Here is a 20,414-nt window from a genome sequence, read left to right on the forward strand (position 1 = left end):
CTGTTAACACCTACCTTCTGTTACTGCAGGTATGGTGAAATATAATTGAACAAGTTTTAAATGACCTCTAGCACTTCCTAAAAAGATTCAGAGTAAATACTGGCAGAAGGTAAGAGAGACACTCATAACCCAGCATTTCCCCATTATTGTGTGAAGACCATGCTTCCGGAAGTGGTAAATAGCAAAGGCTGGAAGCCAGAATGAGATACAACTTGAAAGGTAGAGTAGCTGGGCTTAAAAAAGTGTGAGTGATCCTAGTATGTACTACAAATTTGAAGCCAAGAGAGTTCAGATTCTGGTAATTAAATTACGTGAGGCCTTGTGTGGTGAAATGCTTCCAGTGCTGTTTAACTTGTAGCAGACATCCATGTAGGATCAAATCAGAACAGTGTAATGTAATTACTTCAGTGACCTGATTGAGTTGCATTGAGGTGGGATTGGCTGCTGCGGTCAGAGAAGAAGGCAGAGTGAGGCCTGCAGGCTGCTTGAAAACCACTTCAGCAGCTCACTGCAGAATAAACTTATTTCCTTCTTTAAATTATGTGTTGCTGCAAAGTGGAAAATGTATCTTTGAGAACTTCATGGAGCTGGCATAAGCAAAAAAAAAAAACAACCCACAAGTGTACTCCTGAAGATGAATCCTTGCTAAAGTAGCATTGTACAAAATACTTACATTGCAAAAAAAAAAAAGTACTTAAAATCTTATTGTTAGCAAGAAAGCTAGCAACAACAACAAAAAAATACAGCAAAGCAATAACCCGAAAAAAGTTTTTTCGCTTGAAGAAGCGAGTTGGGTGGACCTCCACGGCGGCAGGGGGCGCCCCCGGGCGGAAGCGCGCTCTGCCCGCCGCCGCGCGCGCTATCCGCCGGCGTTCACGTGGGCGGCCGTTTCCGGGCAGGCTCTCGGGGGCGGAAGGGGGCTCTGCTGCCGCGTGGTTGGTGAGGGGCCGGGACGGCGCGTGCGGGGCCCGGCGGCGCCGTTGTGCCCGCGAAGGAGGACGGAGGAGGGGAAGGAGGCGGCGCGGCCTTGCCCTGTCCGGCTCTGCCCGCCCCGCGCCGGCGGCCGCCTTTTGTGTGAACCGCCCCCTTCCCTACGCGGGAAAGCGGCCGCCGCGAGGGGTGCGCGGCCGCGCGTCCCGTGGAACCGACAGCCGGTTGGAGGGCGGCCCCGCCGCACGGCACGGCGCGCTGTCGCAGCGCGGCCGAAGATGCGCCGGGAGGAGCGCGCGGCTGCCTAGGCGCGCCCCGCCTGCGTCGGGCGGCGGGTACGGTACCTGCGGCTGGGCGGGAGCGGGCGGGAAGGAGGGCTGCGGTGCGGGGTCGGGGCCCGGCCCTCGCCGCCTCCTGGGTTCCGCGCGGGGCTGGGTTCAGCGGATCGCGGTGAAGCGCTGCTTCCTGCGGCACGCCGAGCCCAGGTGCGAGGGAGGCCGAGCGGTGCCCGGAGGCGTCCCGAGCGGGCAGGGCTGGGGTGGGGATTGCTGCGTGGCTCTTAGTGCTTCTCCTTCGTGCAGAAAGCGGTGGGTGCGATCGGCTCGGTGCTGCTGTGGGAGGGCCGGCAGGTGTGCGGCTGGGTCCTGCCGGCCGGGAGCCTCGCTGAGGTGCTTGGATCCGACGCCTGGAGTCGCTTCCTAAGCTGTGCACGGGTTTGCCGACGCCTCGTTACGCAGACTCTGGTGTTCGCACAGCTGTGGTTTTGTAACCGTTTTTCTCTCTGATCAGACCTCCTGCGGAACAGCTGGAAACAGGCGTGTTGAGGTTTCTGATAAGTTATTTCAGAAAATTTCACTGCGAGATAAGCTACTGCTTCCTTCTGGAAGGAGAGAGTATATTTTATATGCTTTCTCCTTTAAAGAAACTTAATTTTATTCAAGTGTTTGCATGCCTGCGTTTATAAAGGTAATGTTAAGTGGAAGGCAGATGCTTTGTCATGTAGGATGAGACCTTAATGTCTCTGTTAAAGCAAGCATGGCAATAAACATAGAGTCATTAAGGTTGGAAACGGCTGCTAAGACTATCTCATCCAATCATCAGCCCACCCCCCCCATGCCCACTGACCATGTCCCTCAGTGCCACATCCACATGATTCTTGAACACCTCCAGGGATGGTGATCCCACCCCCTCCCTGGGCAGCCTGTGCCACTGTCTCACTGCTCTTTCTGAGAAGAAGTTTTTCCTAATATCCAACCTGAACCTTTTCTGCCGCAACTTAAGGCCGTTCCCTCTCATCCTGTCTCAGTTACCTGAGAGAAGAGGCTGACTCCCCCCTTATTACCACCTCCTTTCAGGCAGTGGAGTGCAGTAAGGTCTCCCCTGAGCCTTCTGTTCTCCAGACTGTGCTCCAGACCCCTCACAGCTTTGTTGCCCCTTCTCTGGACACACTCCAGGGCCTCCAGGTCTTTCTTGTAGCAAGGGGCTCAAAACTGAACGTGTCACTTGAGGTGTGGCCTCACCAATGCTGCGTACAGAGGGACAATCACCTCCCTGCTCCTGCTGACAAGCTTTCAGCTGTTTCTGCATTGTGCAGTTGAGGAGTGAAAAAACTTTGTGTATTTTCCCCTAAAGGATGTGTGAGGTTTAGAAAACAAAACGAAGAAAACCCCGAAAGGTTATAAAACCAGAGTTGTTATACTTGGATGCTAATGTGTCTTGTTTTAGGAGAACGAACTCCCGAGGTATTTTTAAAAATCTTTTCAGACAATAAATATTAGTGCAAAACTTCGGTTCACATGGCCTTACATACAGCTGTGATGTGGATATAAATATATAATGCAGCACAGATCTACTAAATCTGAAGTCCATTGAAAAATCAGCTATGGAATTCTATTTTCGAGAACGAGTGGTGATCATACCTGCTTTACTCTAGATTTGGTTACCAGCGTATACTTTTTTTAAAATATAAAATTAATCTTTAAATGTTGAACCTTGTGTTCACAGTGTTCTGGTGTTAGTTACCCACAGAGTAGCTCAAAAGAGAGTCCCTTATACTGAAGAAGAGTGAAGTTTATAGGCCTGACAGCATGAACCTTTAAGGGTGGATGTAAGTGCTGTATGCTGTGGGATCTGGAAGTAATCAGATTTCCAGCTGCATAAATTATCTTTTATTATTAGAAAGCTGTGAAATATTAAACATCATAACCACTTTCTACTTAATCTCCCGCCTTCTCCTTTTAAATTGTGGTAATCTCCACGACTACTTCTAGGTCTCATCAGACTGTGGATTTGTGGTTTTAATTAACAGAAATCTGATTGTGATTTTTGCATGATGCTGAGTATTGTGGCATTGAATTTAGAAGTATGGGAATGGCGGGGGAAGCAAGATAAGGAACCAGTGATGTAGCGTGTTTTCTTTGATCTGGTTGAACTAAGCATGCTCTTATCTGTACAGATGTATTGAAGGCCGAGCAGAAACCACAGTGTTGGTTTTAATTTGTTCTGTTTGTTGCATGTCTAGTACGACTGTGCAACTAAGTAGAGCTGCTCATGGTACCTTATTTTTTATACCTTATTAAATATGACGTAGCGTTTCAGCATCTGTTCACTCTCCGTGCCTTTTTAGCCTTCTGTTTTTTTGGTTTTTTTTTCTCCTTTCTTTTTAATTGTTAATCTTTAATGCACAGCCCGTGCTTTTGAGAGAGTAGTGGAAGTTGGCCTGGTCCTCTGTGCAGCTGTTATCAGCAAAGGCCCGATGAGGTCTGTGATTTTACCTGCGCAGATGAGTATTCTGTTTGTGATCGAACTGTTAAGCAATGTACAAATGAAATAAGACATTCCATTGAACTGTTTAGCCTTGACAGGTGTTGAGTATGTAAACAGTAGCTTTACAGGCAGGACCTTTTTTAAAAGGAACAAACAAAAAGAACCCACAGTTCCAACGTATTCTGATAAAGCAGTGGAAGAGGAAGATCTTCAAGTGATCTTTTTCAATAAAGCTGTTCTCAGAATGAAGACAACCAAAGGAACAGCAGCATGTTTTCTGGACGCTAGAAGGACAGCTGTAGTGGGTCAGCCTGCAGGTCTGTTTAGCTTAGCATTTTGTCTCAGTAGTGGGAAATAGTTTATGCAGAGGAAATATGTAAAAACTGTAGCTTTCAGCAGGAGTTTGCTGCTCTTCAGTGGAAAATGTTTGTGTTTAATCAAATTGAAATTCTGGATGTCTTTTTGCAGAGAATCAGGATGACTAAAAAAAGGAAACATCAAGAAGACTTCCAGAAAGTGAAATTAAAAGTTGGGAAAAAAAAGCCTAAACTAGAAAATGCAACAGATACCACATTCAAAACAAAGGCCATACAAATTCCTGAACAGCTTAAAGAAGATGGAATGCTTACTACACAAAATAGAAAACTTAACATAAAGGTATGTTGTGGGCGATACATTCTGAAATGGCAGATTATGACTCGACATTTGCCTAAGTTCCTGTATTTACGAGTGCCTAAGAAAAAAAGATGTATTTTAAAAAAATAAGACATAAAACTAAGCTGGCCCATGAACTGAATGACTTAAATTGCTGGACCAGCATGTAACTCAATGTTAAGCTTTTCAGCAAGGGAAAGCTGAAGTTGCCTGCTCTTCTAAGTATTTGGGATTAATGCTGTTTTTGAAAGTCTTAGATCATAATGTGAGAGCGGGGTTTCAAAACCTCTGCTAAGTCAGTAGGGTTGTGTATATACTTAAGAATGAAAGTTATCTCGTTACCTGAAGAACAAGTTGTGGTATCTTGTTTTTCCTGTTGTTGAATATTGCTGATTTGTTCATTGTTGCGCCACAAACCAATGGTATATTTGTTTTGAAATTACTGTGCTTTTACTAACAGCAATGCATCAGTAGAACAGATTCTGTACTTTTTAATGTTTAGGAAAAAAAAAAGTACTAGAACATAGGTAGGGAAGTTCAAAAAGCTTAGAGTAACAATGATAACAAATATGTTTCTTTCCTTACAGGATTTACTTTCACAGATGCACCATTATAGTCCTGGGGTTAAACAAAATGCGCTTCTTGGGCTCAAAGAACTCCTGTCTCAGTATCCGTTTCTAATTGATGCACACCTCTCAAATATAATCAGTGAGGTGGCAGCAGTGTTTACAGACAAAGATTCTGGTGTCAGGGGAGCGGCTGTTCACCTACTTCAGTTTTTGGCTTCAAAAATAAGAGCTGAACAGATTGCTCCGTTTTTTCCTTTGGTAAGTGCCCATCTCTCCAGTGCCATGACTCACATCAGTGAGGGTATTCAGGAAGATTCATTGAAAGTCCTGGACGTTTTGTTGGAAGCATACCCAGCTCTTCTTACAGACCGCAGTAGTATATTACTGAAGAATTTTGTAGAGCTGATTTCTCACCAGCAACTGTCAAAAAGACTGAAAAGCAAGGATAAACTTTCCTGGATGCTGTCTGTTAACCCAAACCGCAGAGTAACATCTCAACAGTGGAGATTAAATGTACTTATCAGGCTCAAGAAGTTCCTCCAGGCAGTGGTTGATGGATCCAATGAAATAGAGGATGAGGGGCTTCAAGAACAAAAGGATAGCCCTCATTCTGTGAGGAACCCGATATTTATTAGCTGGAAGGTCCACGCAAATAATCAACAGCACATACATCTGTATGAAAATGGTGGCTTACGACCAAAGATGAATTCATCGTTTAGATTGAGGTGAGAAAACATTAATGCCAAAATAAGTTAATGTCAGCTGTATGTGATCATGATTAATGATAAACTGTGGCTTTTTGCTGTTGAAAGCAACTATTTAATTCTTATTGTGGTATTGCCTCTGAAGTGTCTTTCAGGGCATTTAGGGTAGTGTGCAGTTCTACTGATATAGCTTGAAAACTGGGAAGTACTTGGCAGATGAGTGGGCTGTGTGTAGATAATGAACTTTCTTGCTAGCAAGTTGCTTGAAGAGCAACTGTTGAGTGTTTTTTTTGGATTGCAAACCGAAGACCACAAGTTACTGTAGGATCATATATGTGATATCAGACAGCAGACAGATTTCTCTATACTAAACATAAATGTATTTGTTACATGGTGATAATGAATTTGACGTAACTTTTATGCTTCTACTTTAGAGAGTACGATAACATTAGAAGGAGTCTGATTTCTTCAGCTTAAAGTTACTTCTTTGTAAAATAGTATGTTGGACTGTGAAGTTCTGCTGAGTTTCCTGATCTAGGTGTCCTTACTTCATCAGTTTATATCTTCACTGTGAATAAAAGGTGTTTCTTCTGAGACACGTTGAAAGTGGGAAAAGGCATAGTTTGTTCAGTCACAGAAAGGTCTGTGTGGTTTTTAGTAACGCTGTAAGTAGGTCTGAGGTGACGTTTAGGGAGAAATAACTAACGGTATTTGTTTCTCTCCCTCTTTTCTGATTCGCCCACTCCTCAAACCGGAGGGGAACCTTCCCTCCCCAGCTTTTTTCTTATGGTACCTTTGGATGTTGCCATCCTCATGTATATGTGCTTCTGTAGATGTTACATTTGTGGTGATAGATCACCTGAAAAAAAAAGAAATGCTGGTTAGCTGTTACACAGCACTTCTCATCCGTAGATCTCAAAGCGGTTTGAAGAGAAACCACAATCCATCCTTGTTTTACTGCTGGGGAAGACCAGCTAAAGTGGGTTTTAGTAAATTCACCTAAGGAGGTCAATGCCAGAAAAAAAACATATAAAACCCACTGTTTAATCTATCATTATGTCTACCTCCTGTCTTTGAAGGAGACTCAGAAGAAGTGGTGTTCTCTTTTAATACCATAGGTCTGAATTAGCAGGTCTTTTCCATCTCCATGTTGGTGACATACGAGTGGCTGTTCTATTGCTATTCTCTTAGGCTTCCTCTTGATGGAGAGTGTATTACTTACAGGAAATTTAAGCTAAATAAAATGTGCATCTTATTTTTATGAAAGGGGTTGTTACTGTAGCATTAGAGTTCAGTCACAACCAACAATATCTGCTGCAGTGAAAGCCAGTCTTGAGACAGCAGAGGGGTTTACTGCTCTGTGAAAAACAGTCCTAAGGATTTCATCTGTGCAGTCAGCATCATACAGTTATGGACCACCGGATATCAGGGGATTCTTGTATTGTGCACTGAATGATACGCAGTGTGTGATGTTCCATGCCCTGTAGTAGTTAAAGGTGCATTGTGTCCAAGGTCTAGGAAAGTAAACTTTACATCTGGTGTCACCTGAATTGGATTCACCTTTTCTGAGGAGCTAGATTTCGGTGAAACATCGTGATCCGCTTCTGGTTATAAATGCTTTCAAAAAGCCATTTGCAAGCATGAGGAGGAGCCAGAAGAGTAGAAGGAATCATTGCTATCATCCAAGGAAAAGTTGGCAGAGAAAGCTGATGGCGGCAGAACAGAAGAATGGAAAGAGAAAGAATACCCATACAAGGTACTAGAATGTTCTCATTTTATTGTAAATGCTCGTGGTTTTGGTGTAGTTTTTTTTTAAGTGCCCATAAAGCTTATTTTTCTGGATATTCATGGTATATTAAGAGCAAAGGATATTCTGGTAGCTTTTGTATTTGCTGTGAGAAACAGGATAGATACCTACAGCATGAAGCCATTCTCTGTAATCTTTTCTAGTAATCTGAAGAAGTTTAGCTCTTTCTCATCCAGTCCCAATGATGGCCTTTGACAGTCATTCCTTGGCCTCTACTGTGACCATTACTGCAGAGACAAAAATGACCTTGAGTAAGAGGCGTGAAAGGTCTTTAATGCTCTTTGAAGACTTCTAAAATCTCAAACAGTGTGTTCTTCTTTTTTTTTTCTTTGAAGAAGTCATTGCAGAAGTAGTAAAGTCTTAACTGTAGGTGATGAGTCGATCAAACCAGAAGTAACTATCATTGCATTGTGTGCTTGCGTGATGATAAAAGATCTCACTACCAATACTACAAATAAGTTTCAACTTTGTTCTTTAAGAAGTACAAATACCACTAATATTTTGTTGTTGTTGTTGTTGTTGCTAATTTGTGTTTCTCTTGGAAGTTCTGTCAGTAGGGGTGCCAAATCCTAGATAATCTAGTGATTTCAGAGCAAGATTTTCAAAACAGACAGCAGTGTCAATATTTGGTAAACTGTTTAGATCTCTTCTGAGCTTGGAGTGCGGGATGGTTCAGCAATGCACATCATAAGACTATGACATTCTGTTGTGTGTTAGGTCTTCCTACTATATGTGAATAAAAGATCGTAATAAATGAGGAAATTACTAGAATGATCTCTGCCTTATGTGCTGACCGCTGCCTTCTGCATCAAATTCATTTCAGGTTTGGGAAAATGGAAAGCCTGCACAACTTGAATTTGGTGATGGATTGAATTGGATGGTGATGGATGAATTGTTGTGGACTGGAATGGTACTGAAGGAAAACAGCAGAGCATCTGTTCCTGCTGAGAAAGGAGAAAATGAAGCTGCATAGTAAATTGGAGAAGACTTGAGTGGCCAAAGTGGAAGACACAGCATAGTAAATATATGCTGTGACCTGTGTATCAGATAGACAGATGCAGAGTGTACAGCTGAGAGTTTTTCTGCAACAGATGTTGATGGATACACCCGTAAGGAAGAAGAGCTCAGCAATCTGACTTAAACTTCAAGACCAAAAAAAAAATTTGCTAACTTTCAGTGACTTCCTATTCTAAGCAGCTAGCAGTTTTATTTTACTATTTTCTGTATCTTTTGTGCTTCCTTGACTTTCCAGCATTTCTTTTACTCACTTACTCTCAAGTTGCAGATATGCTACCATGAAAAAAAAATTCTTCTGTCTGATATTTTTCATAAGAATATTAGCATTTTAAGAGAAGCGACAGCTTAAAGGGCTATGTATCCGATATCTGACAGTTCCCCTCAGTGATATTTTATCCCGATGTGAAGGTAGTGTGCTTTCTGATGTTTCTCAGAGTCACCCTACTGTTAGGGAATAGTGATAATGGATATGTGACAAAACGGTCAGCGCTTCTTTTGACATCCCGCTTTCCTTGTTCCTGTGACCACACGTTGGCAAAGGATATCACACTCATCAAATGCATGCTGAATAGATTACACTTACACTTGTAATCTGTTAATGTCAGCAAAATTTGATTTACCCCTTTTTCTGTCAACCTTGAATGTGTGGAAGAGAATATCTTGAGATGGATGGGCTTCTTTTGTGGGGGGGACATGAACATTCTGCTAAGTTTTCTTGCCCAGCTACTTTCAGCATCTAGTTGAGTCCGTTTTGGTGCTGATTCTCTCTTCGGGTTTTTATTTTCATTTTTTTCCCATTCCTTGTTTCAGGTATCTATTAAAATAGCTGGTTGTGCATTATTATACTTTTGTAGGAATATTCAGGTATTGCCAACTTCTCATGTTTTGCACTGCTCATTGTTTAACACGGTGATTTTTTTCTAGTCCAGATTGCTGTAATGCCAGAGCTCTGCTGTAATACCAGGTATTATTTTCAGAGAAATGATGAAGAAAAAAGACTTCAGAACTATGTTAGACAATTACTGTCACTATAAAATTTCAGCCAAGTCTTCTCACATCATTGATACTTACAGGACACCATTGTTCAGTAAAATTAAAGGTATCAGCAGATATCAGCTTTCTTGTCCAGTGATGCTTTAAGACTCATGACGGCCATAACTGACCAGATCAGATTTGTCTACCATATCTTTAGATGTCTACATTGAACTTGCCCTAAACTTTGTAGCCTGAAAGAAACTGATGCCTTCATTGTGGTGTCTAGAGCTTGCTGACAATTAACAAAAAATGTTTTAGTTTAATAGGAGAAAAGCCAAATTAAGTTGACTGGATACATTGATAGCTGCTGCTACTGCTGAGTTTGGAGGGAGTGGGGAATGTCCCGGAAAGGTGTAACTGATTGGATAGTTTGGAAGTTGCAGAATGACCAGAGAAAACAACTTTATCTCTTCAATGCAATCTGAAATTGAAGTATTTGTAAACAATCTGTAGCAAGAAAGCAGATAGTGATTCAGATCTCATTTTGAATATATATCTGTAAGGAGAAGTATCTTTGAGAATATCATTGACATAGAAAGGGATTTAGTGGTGGGAAACTCAGCATACAATTTTTACTTGTGTTAGGAATTTAGGATTATGGGAATTCCTTACTATGGGCATTTTGTGAAAAAATTATCATGGAATGCAGCATCAGCAATTATAAGTTGAAGTTGTTATTGCTCTCCTGTGTTGTTTTTTTTCCCACTTCAGGTGTTCTTCTGTTGTTTAGGAAACCATTCAGAAGCTTCTGTATTGCTTAAAAACAGCAGGAGTTGTTCTGGAGTTACTTTCTTTATAGAATTTTCTTTATAGAATGGATATAAATGGTCTGAATTTATCCAGGAGCAGAATTTTGTCATCAGTGTGGATAATCCCTTTTGAACTAAGAAGTGTTCTGAGAACCTTGTTTTTCTTGCTTTCTAGGAGATAGATATATATATTTAGTTTAAACGATCTCTTCATTTTTGCTTAATTTTTATTTGTCCTTATTACCAAGTCATTTTAATAATTTTTGAGCTAGTCACTCTCCAGAGTTTTATTTTAATTTAAACCATCACAATGGTAATTGATTATATTTTTGCTTAATTATTTTTCTATGATTATGAACAACCATTGTGTTTATTAATAATGATTTTCAGCAGTAACTGTAATAAACCTCATACATTTGACAATACTTTGTAGTCAGTTTCATTATTTTGCTTCAGGGGACTTAAAGCTTTTTCATTTTGTTGTGCTGAGCACAGTAGAATCTCATCTGTTGCTTGAAGGTGGTATGATAATGCAAGTCACATTTCTCCTTTTCTATAGACTTTACATGTAACAATGGGAAGTGAAATAATGACATGTAAGAAGCTGTTCTAGAAACACAATAATTTGTGGGGAGACTCAGGACCAGGTTTGTTGCAGTTGGTTTGAACTCCCTTTTAAATTGAAATATCAAGCAAGAAAACAGGCAAATTTAATGTGTTAAAAATATTTCTTCTGGTATAAAGAAAGCAGGAAAGTGGTTTTGCTCTAAACTGTTTTTAAAGGTGTGATCTTTATCTTTCTTTTTTCTTTTTTTTTTTTTTTTGCTTTTTGTCATATAGGTCTCTGGCAAGTGTAATGGACAGTGCAGAAAAAGGCCTGTCCTCGGCTGAAAATTTAAAAGGTTTTATTGAGATAATAATTCCATTACTGATTGAGTGCTGGATTGAAGCATCTCCTGCACAATCAGCTCCCATTCTCGGAAATCTTTTGGAATCAGATTGTCAGCAACTTATGCAGCAAGTGCTTAGTATAATACATTTGTTGTGGAAGCTCACAAAGCGACATGATGAAACATACAAAATGGTAAGGGAGAACTGAAATGTGGCATAATAATGACAGTTCATTTTGTTTTGATCAGAAACCAGTGAGTTGGTTGGTGACTGGAAATAGTGCGAGTATTTTGTTTAGTGCGAGACAAAAAGCCAAGGGTTTGAGCAAAACTTGAGTTTGGATCTTTTTTAAGTCTTTAGGAAAGAAACCAGTGAACTCATTGCTCAGTTCAGCAGTAGTCTCCAGGAATCCTTGATGACTGCAGCATGGAAGGTTTTAAGACTGAAAGTCACACTTGAGAAGAGGAGCGTTGTCTCCCAGATAACCTCTAGAATATAAATTTGAGGAAATATGTTTGTTTGTTCTTTTTACACGTCGAAAAGTTTTACACATTGGAGAAGCAGAGGTAAAAACAAACCCTAAGCCTTTGGAAAGGTAAGGGATGAGGTGGAATGAAATCCTCCAACTCATTGGTAGAATTTTCTCTGCTGTGCCATGACTGGTAGTATCACCTGTGGCATCGAATGGCACCGCTTGGCCTCAAGTATTTTGGAAAACATCCTTGAAACTTTTTTGCTCTGTTTTTTCTCTTTACTTGATAAATGGATTGCTTTTTTGTAACTTGTGCTGCTCTTCAGAAGGCCTTGCAAACTGGCTAACGCATGCTTTCCTTTTGGCTCGTGAGACCAGTTGGAAGGAGCATCTTGAAAGCTCTTTGGTTTTATCTGTGTATAGGACTGTAGAACCATTCTGTATATAGAACATAATAACTACTGGAAAAATAACTTGGAATCAACTCATTAGACCAGGGTTAGCCAACATACACAGCCTGAGGGGTGAATTCAGTCTGTCCAAACAAAGCATGCTGTTCCCGTTTACCTTTTCATCCTTTCTCCAGGACTTCTGGAGCAGGCAGAAAGGAGGCTGTGGCAGCCTGCTGCTGCTAACCTTTTTCTTTAGGTTACTTCAGGGCTGCTGCCCTTGCCTGTAGGGTGCCTGCCTGTCGGTCACATGAAAGGAGTACTCGTGTCAAGGTGTGAGGCATTTTATGTACGCACAGTTGCATTATGACCATAGGATGTTTGAAAGAAAATGATGACCGTAGAACTTATTTTTTGAGGATACTGTATTTTATAATTGTATCCTCTCTATTCCTTTATAGTCACCTTTATATATAAAGTGCATTCAAATAGAGCTCAGTTTGAAAATGAAAATTTAGCTTATTTAATAAGTCCTTGTGCTATGAGGGCCAAAGTGGTTATTAGAGACATTTTGTAAAACCACTCTGAATGTGCCTGTTAATCTTTGAAATAGTTTAATGGTCGTTTTCTTAGTGCTTGAAAATAAAGATTATTGTGCCTGACCAATATGCTAGCAATGCAGGCTTTTGTGTGTGTGTGGAACAATGACTGAGAGTCTGTTAACCCACAAGGTATGATTATTTTTGAATATAATAACCCTTTTTCTGTAAGGAAAAGACCTTTTAATAGAAGTTGTCTTATGTTGGCAGGCTTTGAACTACAAATATGTTGATAATGGGAAAGATGAAGGCAATGTCAGAATATGTCTTAGTGGAAAATTCAAGACAGTCACTGCAAGTAACTCTGAGTATCACTCTAATAAACTAATGTAAAAGCATTTTGAGTTGATATTTTTATCTCCCTTGGTTTAATGTTGCATATATCCATCTTAGTGTGTGCTAGGAACACATACCAGTCCATTTTGGATTAAATGTTATAATCTTGAATTGTGTCCCATGTTCTGTGGACCTTCTAGTTTGTGCATGACGTTTTTCACTTACTAGCGTGTTTTCTGTCATCTGCTTTCCTTAATAGGAAGTATGGCTTCGAATGAATTACCTTGTTGATTTCAAGCACCACTTCATGCGTAATTTTCCTTACTCTTTACAAGAAACAGTAAAACACAAAAAGAAAGATTCATGCAAAGGGTAAGAATAAACTCAGTGTCGTGTTACAGCTTTTAGCATCATAAAATGAGACAATATGTGTGAGTCTTATCTCTTATCTGATAGGAAGTTTCTGATGTTGTAAAGCTGTTTTTATTGTGTGTTCCTTGGAAGGTCTGTGCAACCAGAGGCTTTTGGTTGTGCTTATTAAAAGCGTTGGACAGGCGGTCATCTCAGTGTCCTCCAGTAGAAATGAAAATGCTGTTTTAAAGAAATGAAGGTATTTTATTGAAAGCTTTAATCTGGAGTTTGCATATTGATAATGGTGATCCTTGTTAATCTGACTAGTTTCATACTTCAGTTTTCTCTGCTGATTTGCATCAAAACATGGTTAAAGCATGTTTCTTTATCCACATCTGCTGGATGAGTACAGCCAGAGGGGTAGATGGGTCATGTTGTGCCTGACCTTTGTGGGAAGGCAGTAATGGAACAAGCATGGAGAAGCTGAACACACTCATGCTGTTCTTAGCTATTGAGTTGGCAGAGTGGGCACGTGGTTTTTTGTTCTGGTACAGGCCAGTAGCGGGCTGAGGTCAGACTGTATTCACACAGGGTCTCTTCTGGAGTTTTTCTCTGCCATTGAAGTCCGTGTAAATGGGCATCAGCCAGTGTCTGTTTTGGTTCCAAATAAAAGCAAACTGTGCTACTGAAAATTGAGGTGTAGTAGTGGAATCTTGTTTTATGATACGAGCTTTCCAGGTGCAGGTGTATTTGTGCTTAAAATCCTCTTTGGTGTTTATATATATAAGTACTGCATTTTCCCTTCCTGGAAGGGAATGTATGTCAAGAGCTATAGGATGGTTCCCAGTTAAGTATTTTTATTTCAGCTAAAGTTTGCTCATTAAGTTCATAAAGTTTACACAATGTTGTAGAAATTTATCATAGTACTACTGGTAGCATTTAAGTCAACATTTTCTGAACATGAAAAAAATTATTGGCATTTATACAATCTGTAAATGATGACCATAAGTTGAGATTTACTTCCTTGTATAGTAACAGTTGGCTATATTGAATTGAAGATTATCTACACATCATGGTAGCGGGACAAAGATTTTAATTTACCTGAACATGATGTGGAAGTCAGATATGAAGAATTTTAAAGTACATGTTTGCTTTAAAACTTTAGCATTTAGTTTTTTTCCCCTACATAGTGTAATTTCTACCAAAGTAGCAGCATACTGAAAGACAGAATATTTTTTGAGATGTTTGTTTTTCTTCCTGCTCCTCATTAGCAACAAGTTTTGTACGACATCGTCAAACAATGTAGACCATCTTTTGCTGAACTTAACCTTGTGTGACATAATGGTTTCACTAGCAAGTGCTTCAACGCTTCAGGCGGATTCTGGTTGGCTGGACATGATAAGGAAATTTGTGACCGATACTCTCCAGGATGGCAGCAGGCTGAATAGCAAGCAGGTGAATAGATTGCTGGGTGTGACATGGAGACTAATGCAAATACAGCAGAACAAAGGTAAGATAAGTTTCTCAAAAGTGACATCTGTGCACTGGGAAAGGTTGAATTATTTTGCTGTTTTTGGGTCACTTTGTCTTATATCCTTGGTTATTACATCCATAGTATGTTTTGTCTATACAGGTAAATTGAATTTCACACATGGCTTTGAAAATTGTTTCATTTTTAGGATCGTTGCTAACTTCATACTGCTGATACACAAGTTAATATATTTTTGAACTCGTCTTCTGTTTTTACTTCTCTTATGTCTTATGACATTCTTAGAAATGAGAAGACAAAGAGTTTTCTTTACTGGAAGAAAATAATTACCAGGGAGGAGAGTTGTGTGATGCTTTCATGTTGCAGTCCTTATTTGAAATCCTTAATGTGACTTGTAAGCATTCTTGAGTAATGCCAGATGACAGTACTAGTTCTCTGGTAGCATGAAAAGTATGAAGAGTGCTCAAGGTGAGGTTGTATGGGCTTTGAGCAACATGCTGCTGTGAAGGAAGGTGTCCCTGCCATTGGCAGGGGAAATGGAGCTAGATGGTCTTTAAGGTCCCTTCCAACTCAAACCATTCTATGAAATGCCAGGATGGTTCTGATGAAAGCTGTTGTAGTGTTTGGTTTTCGTCTTTTTCTAAGGGAGAACACATTCCGATAATGACTTAGAGGACCATTGGAGTGTTTTGTGTTCTCTCCTTTGTCTTGCCAAAGTAATGCTTGATTGTGATCCAGGTAAGACCTTGCATGATGTGTCTGTTCAGTAGTTGATGCAAGACTTCTTAAAGAAAAGATTTTTCAGTAAATGTAAAGGTGGCCGTGATCTATTGGGTATCTATCTGGTACAACTGAATTTCACATCCAACTGGAGTTTATGGAAAGTGCTTTGCCCTTAGCAATGGTTTTCATTGTTAGTGTTGTAAGACAAGATAATGTCAAATGTCCCTGAAATATATTTTGGCAGTTAGTAGTTTCTCCTTCCAACTCCGTTTTGGTTAGGAATCTGTCTAGTACTGTCTCCCAGGCAACAAAGATAATAACTAATCATTCCTATCTAGGTTCCAAAATTTGGCCTTCTGTTGAAAACAAGTGGTAGTCCACAGTCAGAGATGTGCCCTTCTCATCATGCTAAAGCAAAAGAGTTGTTGCTTAAGAAAAATGTTTCCAGCTTTTATTAAGCTGTTAAGTCAGGTACCTCATGCTTTTTCTTGTATTAAAACATTTTTTGCTTTGTCTGCAAGACTTTTGCAAGACAGTGTAGGAAAGATGTTTGTCTAACTGAAGTAGCAGTTTTGGTAAAAGAATTTTCCTAGAAATTGCAGAAAATAAATGAAAAAAAAAAAAGCCACAACAATATCCTCCACAAATTTAAAGTGAACTTCCAAAAGATTGGTGTGTATGGATCTTGTCTGCTGATTCTTTAAAGTCTCGGGAATTTTGCTGTAAGTAGGAAATTGTTTACTTCAGAAGTCTGTATCTGTTTGTGTGGACGGTTTCCCTTGTCCTTTCTGGATAATCCTTGTGCAGTACAAAAAGCCTGATGAGATATAAGATTAAACCTCATTTACTCGATGTAGAGGAAATACAGCTTCCACAGGCTGGATAAATGGGCTAACAAGAACCTCATACATTTCAACAAGAGGAAGTGCACCTGAGGAGGAACAGCCTCATCCATCAGTATGTGCTGGGGCTACCCAGATGGAAAACAGCTTGGCAGAAAAGGGAGTTCAATAGACATGAGGTTGACCAGCGGTTTGCCCTTGTGGCAGGGAAGGCCAAACAGTATCCTGGACTCAATGAGGAGGAGTGTTGCCAGCAGGCTGAGAGAAGTGGTCCATCTTCTCCTCTCAGCCTCTCATCATGTGGTAAAGCCACATGGAGTACTGTGTCTGTTGGGTTTCCCAATTTGAGAGACATGGAGTTACTGGAGATTGACCACTTCATGCTCCTTCAATGGACAAAGGATTGGAGCATCTTTTGTATGAGGAAGGGCTGAGAGAGCGTGGAGAAGGGAGGGCTGTGGTAAACCTATGAATGTCTATAAATACCTGCAAAGAAGATGGAGCCAGGCTCTTTTCAGTAGTGCTCAGTGACAGAACAAGAGGTAAATAGCACAAACTGGAAGCACAGGGAGATCTCTCTGAATATCAAGAAAGATGTTTCTACTGCGTGACTGACCACTGGCAAAGGTTGCCCAAAGAGGCTGTGGAGTTCCCACCTCTGAAATCTCTATCCAGTATGGTCCGGGGCAGCCAACTTTAGGTGATCCTGCCTGAGCAGAACGCTTGGACTAGATGGCTTTCAGAAGTCCCTTTCAACCTCAACTAGTCCATGGAAGAATAAAAGCTGCTTTTATTTTTTTTTTTTATTATTTTAGTTTTTCTATGGTGTTTTAGAAATTCTGAACAGTATTGTGTAGGATGATAGTCTGAAACTTGGTACATACTGAAGACAGAACTCTGAATTGTTTAAAATTTATCTTGAGATGAATGGTCTGAAAGAGTATGCCTTCTCTAGAAGACAACTCAAAAGAAAAAATGAGCTATTAGAATTTTGTTTTTAAACTTGTCCCATTTATGTGAACCAATTCAAACTGTAGAACTTGCTTTACCGAACGTGCCGTCGAGAGTTATTGGAATGTGGCTGAATGTTCTATGTGCTTAGAATATTTATTTCTTACTACAGTTGTTCAGTTAACATTTATACCTTTGTATGATTTCTAGCTAATTTATGAACTACTAGTCAGTTAAGAATAAGCTAGTGTACTGTTTAAGAAATGCTGTCCAAGATGAATCTTGGAACGTGAAAGGAGTAAGTTAATGCTCCTGGTGAAATCAAAAGACGTAATAATTTATCTTAATTAAAATTCTTTCTAATATTTGATTTATTTTTTGGTTGACAGATTTGTTAGATTTCAACTTCTGAATGGCTGCCTGCATTGTGATTGAGTATGACCATGCCATTTCAGGCATTTTTTTTATAGTGTGTCTTTTACTTAGAAACTGTACAGTAACTTAAATACATTCCCTGTTTTTTGCTGGGTTGGTCCCCACAAAATTCCCTGAATTGGATCTGTAGTCATTTTTAATATGGAGCATTCTTGTTAAAATGTGGTTTCCGTGGGTAGCTCTGTTCAATGTGAAATGTGTTCCTTTAGCTGATTTTGAATATATAACTTAAACCACTCTGTTCATTTGAATGGAAAACAAAGGTTTGTATGATCTTTTCACACTTAATTTTTACTTCCAATACTTTAGTCTGGCTTCTAAAGAAAATGTTCTTAGTATACTTCTGCACTTGCTGGCCAGTTTTAGCCAACTTTAACATAAGGTTAGAACTCAGACATTGTTTTCGGTCTGGTGATAAAGCATAGCTGGCTGAAGCTTCAGAGAAGAAAAGGTTGCAGTGCAAGTTTGGCAGTTCTCTTTGTAATGACTTGCCAGTGCCTCTGGAGGTATGCGTTTTCTGGTTAATCAGCAAACGTGACTTGGAGTGCCGGCTGCTTCAAGGATGGAGAGAGGTGGTAAGACTGGTGTGTGTAGGGAGAAAGATGGCTAGTAGGGAGATAACTGAAGACACTGACAGTGAGGTTTCAGATGCATAGATGAAGAGTAAAGGAGAATGTTGTTGCTGTAGGGAAGAAGGCTGTGGAAATCAGGACTTCGTCAGTTCTGAGCTACCTTGCAGTCTGGTGCACTAAGTTGTCTTCAGGAGGCGCTGAAGTTTTCACTTGTATGTTGTCTCTATATTCATGTGCTTCTTTCATAAGATACACAAGGTGATTTAGAAGTCTGTTCAGCACTAGTGAAACATTTTGGTCCTTTGAAGATGACTGTAGATATTTTCACATGCACACACAGGATATATAATGAGTATATATGCATGTAATCAGAAGATTAAAAAGCGCTGTCTCAGATTATTATTATTATTATTTTTATTTCTAGTGGCTACGGAACCCTTGATTAAAGCAGTATATACACTATACCAGCAAAGGAATCTCCTCTTTCCTGTCCGTACGTTGCTTTTGAAATTTTTTAGCAGAGTTTACCAAAAAGAAGATTCGAAGACTCAAAGAATCAGGTGAAAAACACTTTGGTGTTCTTTTGCATTTCAACACAGCATATTTATGTCAAAAGGTAGAATGTTAGTTTTCTGTGTGTATGTTGTGAAACGTTCCTGTGGGTCTGATTTGGCAGTGTCACCGGCATTTTAAAGTTCAGGTTCTCTGTGAGTTGAATTTGATGTATATAAGCCTATGTATCTTTTTTTCCTTAATGTAAATACTAGATTTGATGCTTAACTTGCAGTAAATTGCTGCAAGCTCATTGTTACTAATTGTGTGGTAGTCTTCCCTAGGTTGTCAATGCTGTACAGCTGTAGCAATGGACCCCTGTCCATTACTCCAGCTTGAGGTCAGGACTTGTGACTGAAGTGGTTCTGTTAGTGCATGTCTAGCCTATTGTGTTATTCTCTTTAATAAAAATACTTTTCTTTGATCGCTTTGGATGAATAGCTTTAAAGAGACTAGGGTTAAGAAACTGTTCTTGTCCTTTTGATTCCCAGTTTCTTGAATCTATTAGATACCAGAATTGCTTTGGGCAAAAGGAAATAATTCTCTGTGTTGCTGTTGGAGTTTTTCAGTGTAAGATTTGTCTAAATTATTCTGGAAAAGTTGAGACTTGGCAACTCATCTGGTTCCAGCTATGTAAAATCCTTCAGATCCATGATATCTGCTTCTGTTGCTCGGTAAAAATCAAAGCTCAGGGCTCCCAGAAATGCTGCTGTTCATTAGTGAAGTCAGTCTTTGAGAATTCTTTTCTGCAGCTCTTCTACTCTGTTAAATCTTGTAAAACGGGCAGGCCTGAATATAGATAATTAGATCTGGAGACAGAAATCTCGCACTACTATTTTAACAGGAGGAAATAATGGACGGAATTTGAAAGATAGGGGAAAAAAAGCTAGGGAACATCCAATTTTTCTCTTCTTTTTTATCTAGAGTGAAAAAGATATTAAATTTTTTTTTCACTCTCACTATTTCCCAGAGCTTACATAACCACTTTTATCCGTACTTACCTGGAAGTCTCAAAACATCTAATCCACAGTTCATACAACCATCTGCTACCTAGGAGGCTTTGCCTTTCTACCTCTAGTTTTCTCAAGCAGCAGTAGTTTTCCTGCTGTCCTCCTTCTCAGTCCTCTACACGGAATGGCGACATTTTCAGTAACAGAAAGTTTCTCTGTAAACATTTCTTCATCCAGTTTTTTATCTCAAATTTCCTTTTTCCAACTGCTAATCCTGCAAATTGAACTAAATTACTCTTCCAGTTGTCCCTTATAATTCCTTTTTACTGTGTTTTCTACGTTTGCAATGTTCAGCTTTGTGTTAATGTTCATGGGGAAAATAAATGACTATTGGCTCTGGATGGCTTGTGGGTAGGGAGGGTAATTACATACATGGTTTGGTCAAAGTTTTCGGTGTGATTTTGAGTATCTGGAGGTAACAAATCTGTTAAGAGAGTGAATGTCTTTGGATAACAGCACCTTTAGGAGAGTCACAGTTGAGGCAATTTGCCTGCATGCCATAAGAATGGAGTGGTAAGACAGTAAATAGGATACAGGTGTCCTTAGTTTAATTATTCCATTAATTATTAAATTGCACTTAAAAACAATTACTTTCAAATTTGGACAGCGTGAGTAAAAGACCTATCTAAAA

General features: G+C 39.9%; 1 protein-coding gene across 4 annotated transcripts in view; it reads left to right on the forward strand.

Moving 5' to 3' along the window:
* Positions 1-20,414, forward strand: part of TEX10 (testis expressed 10) — a 50,956-nt gene that overhangs the window by 4,155 nt on the left and 26,387 nt on the right. For 2 of the 4 annotated variants that reach the window (XM_021389218.1, XM_021389217.1), the window contains exons 1-6: positions 4,166-4,353; positions 4,938-5,644; positions 11,072-11,315; positions 13,118-13,230; positions 14,481-14,719; positions 18,646-18,781. In XM_021389218.1, the coding sequence (XP_021244893.1) occupies positions 4,174-4,353; positions 4,938-5,644; positions 11,072-11,315; positions 13,118-13,230; positions 14,481-14,719; positions 18,646-18,781 (1,619 nt within the window). In that variant the 5' untranslated portion in view covers positions 4,166-4,173. Of the gene's footprint in view, positions 1-29; positions 110-875; positions 1,266-4,164; positions 4,354-4,937; positions 5,645-11,071; positions 11,316-13,117; positions 13,231-14,480; positions 14,720-18,645; positions 18,782-20,414 lie in introns of those variants that run through there. The other 2 variants (XM_021389215.1, XM_021389216.1) reach the window with 2 other exon arrangements.

This window comes from Numida meleagris, chromosome 2, assembly GCF_002078875.1.
Source record: "Numida meleagris isolate 19003 breed g44 Domestic line chromosome 2, NumMel1.0, whole genome shotgun sequence".
NCBI classification, from domain to species: domain Eukaryota; kingdom Metazoa; phylum Chordata; class Aves; order Galliformes; family Numididae; genus Numida; species Numida meleagris.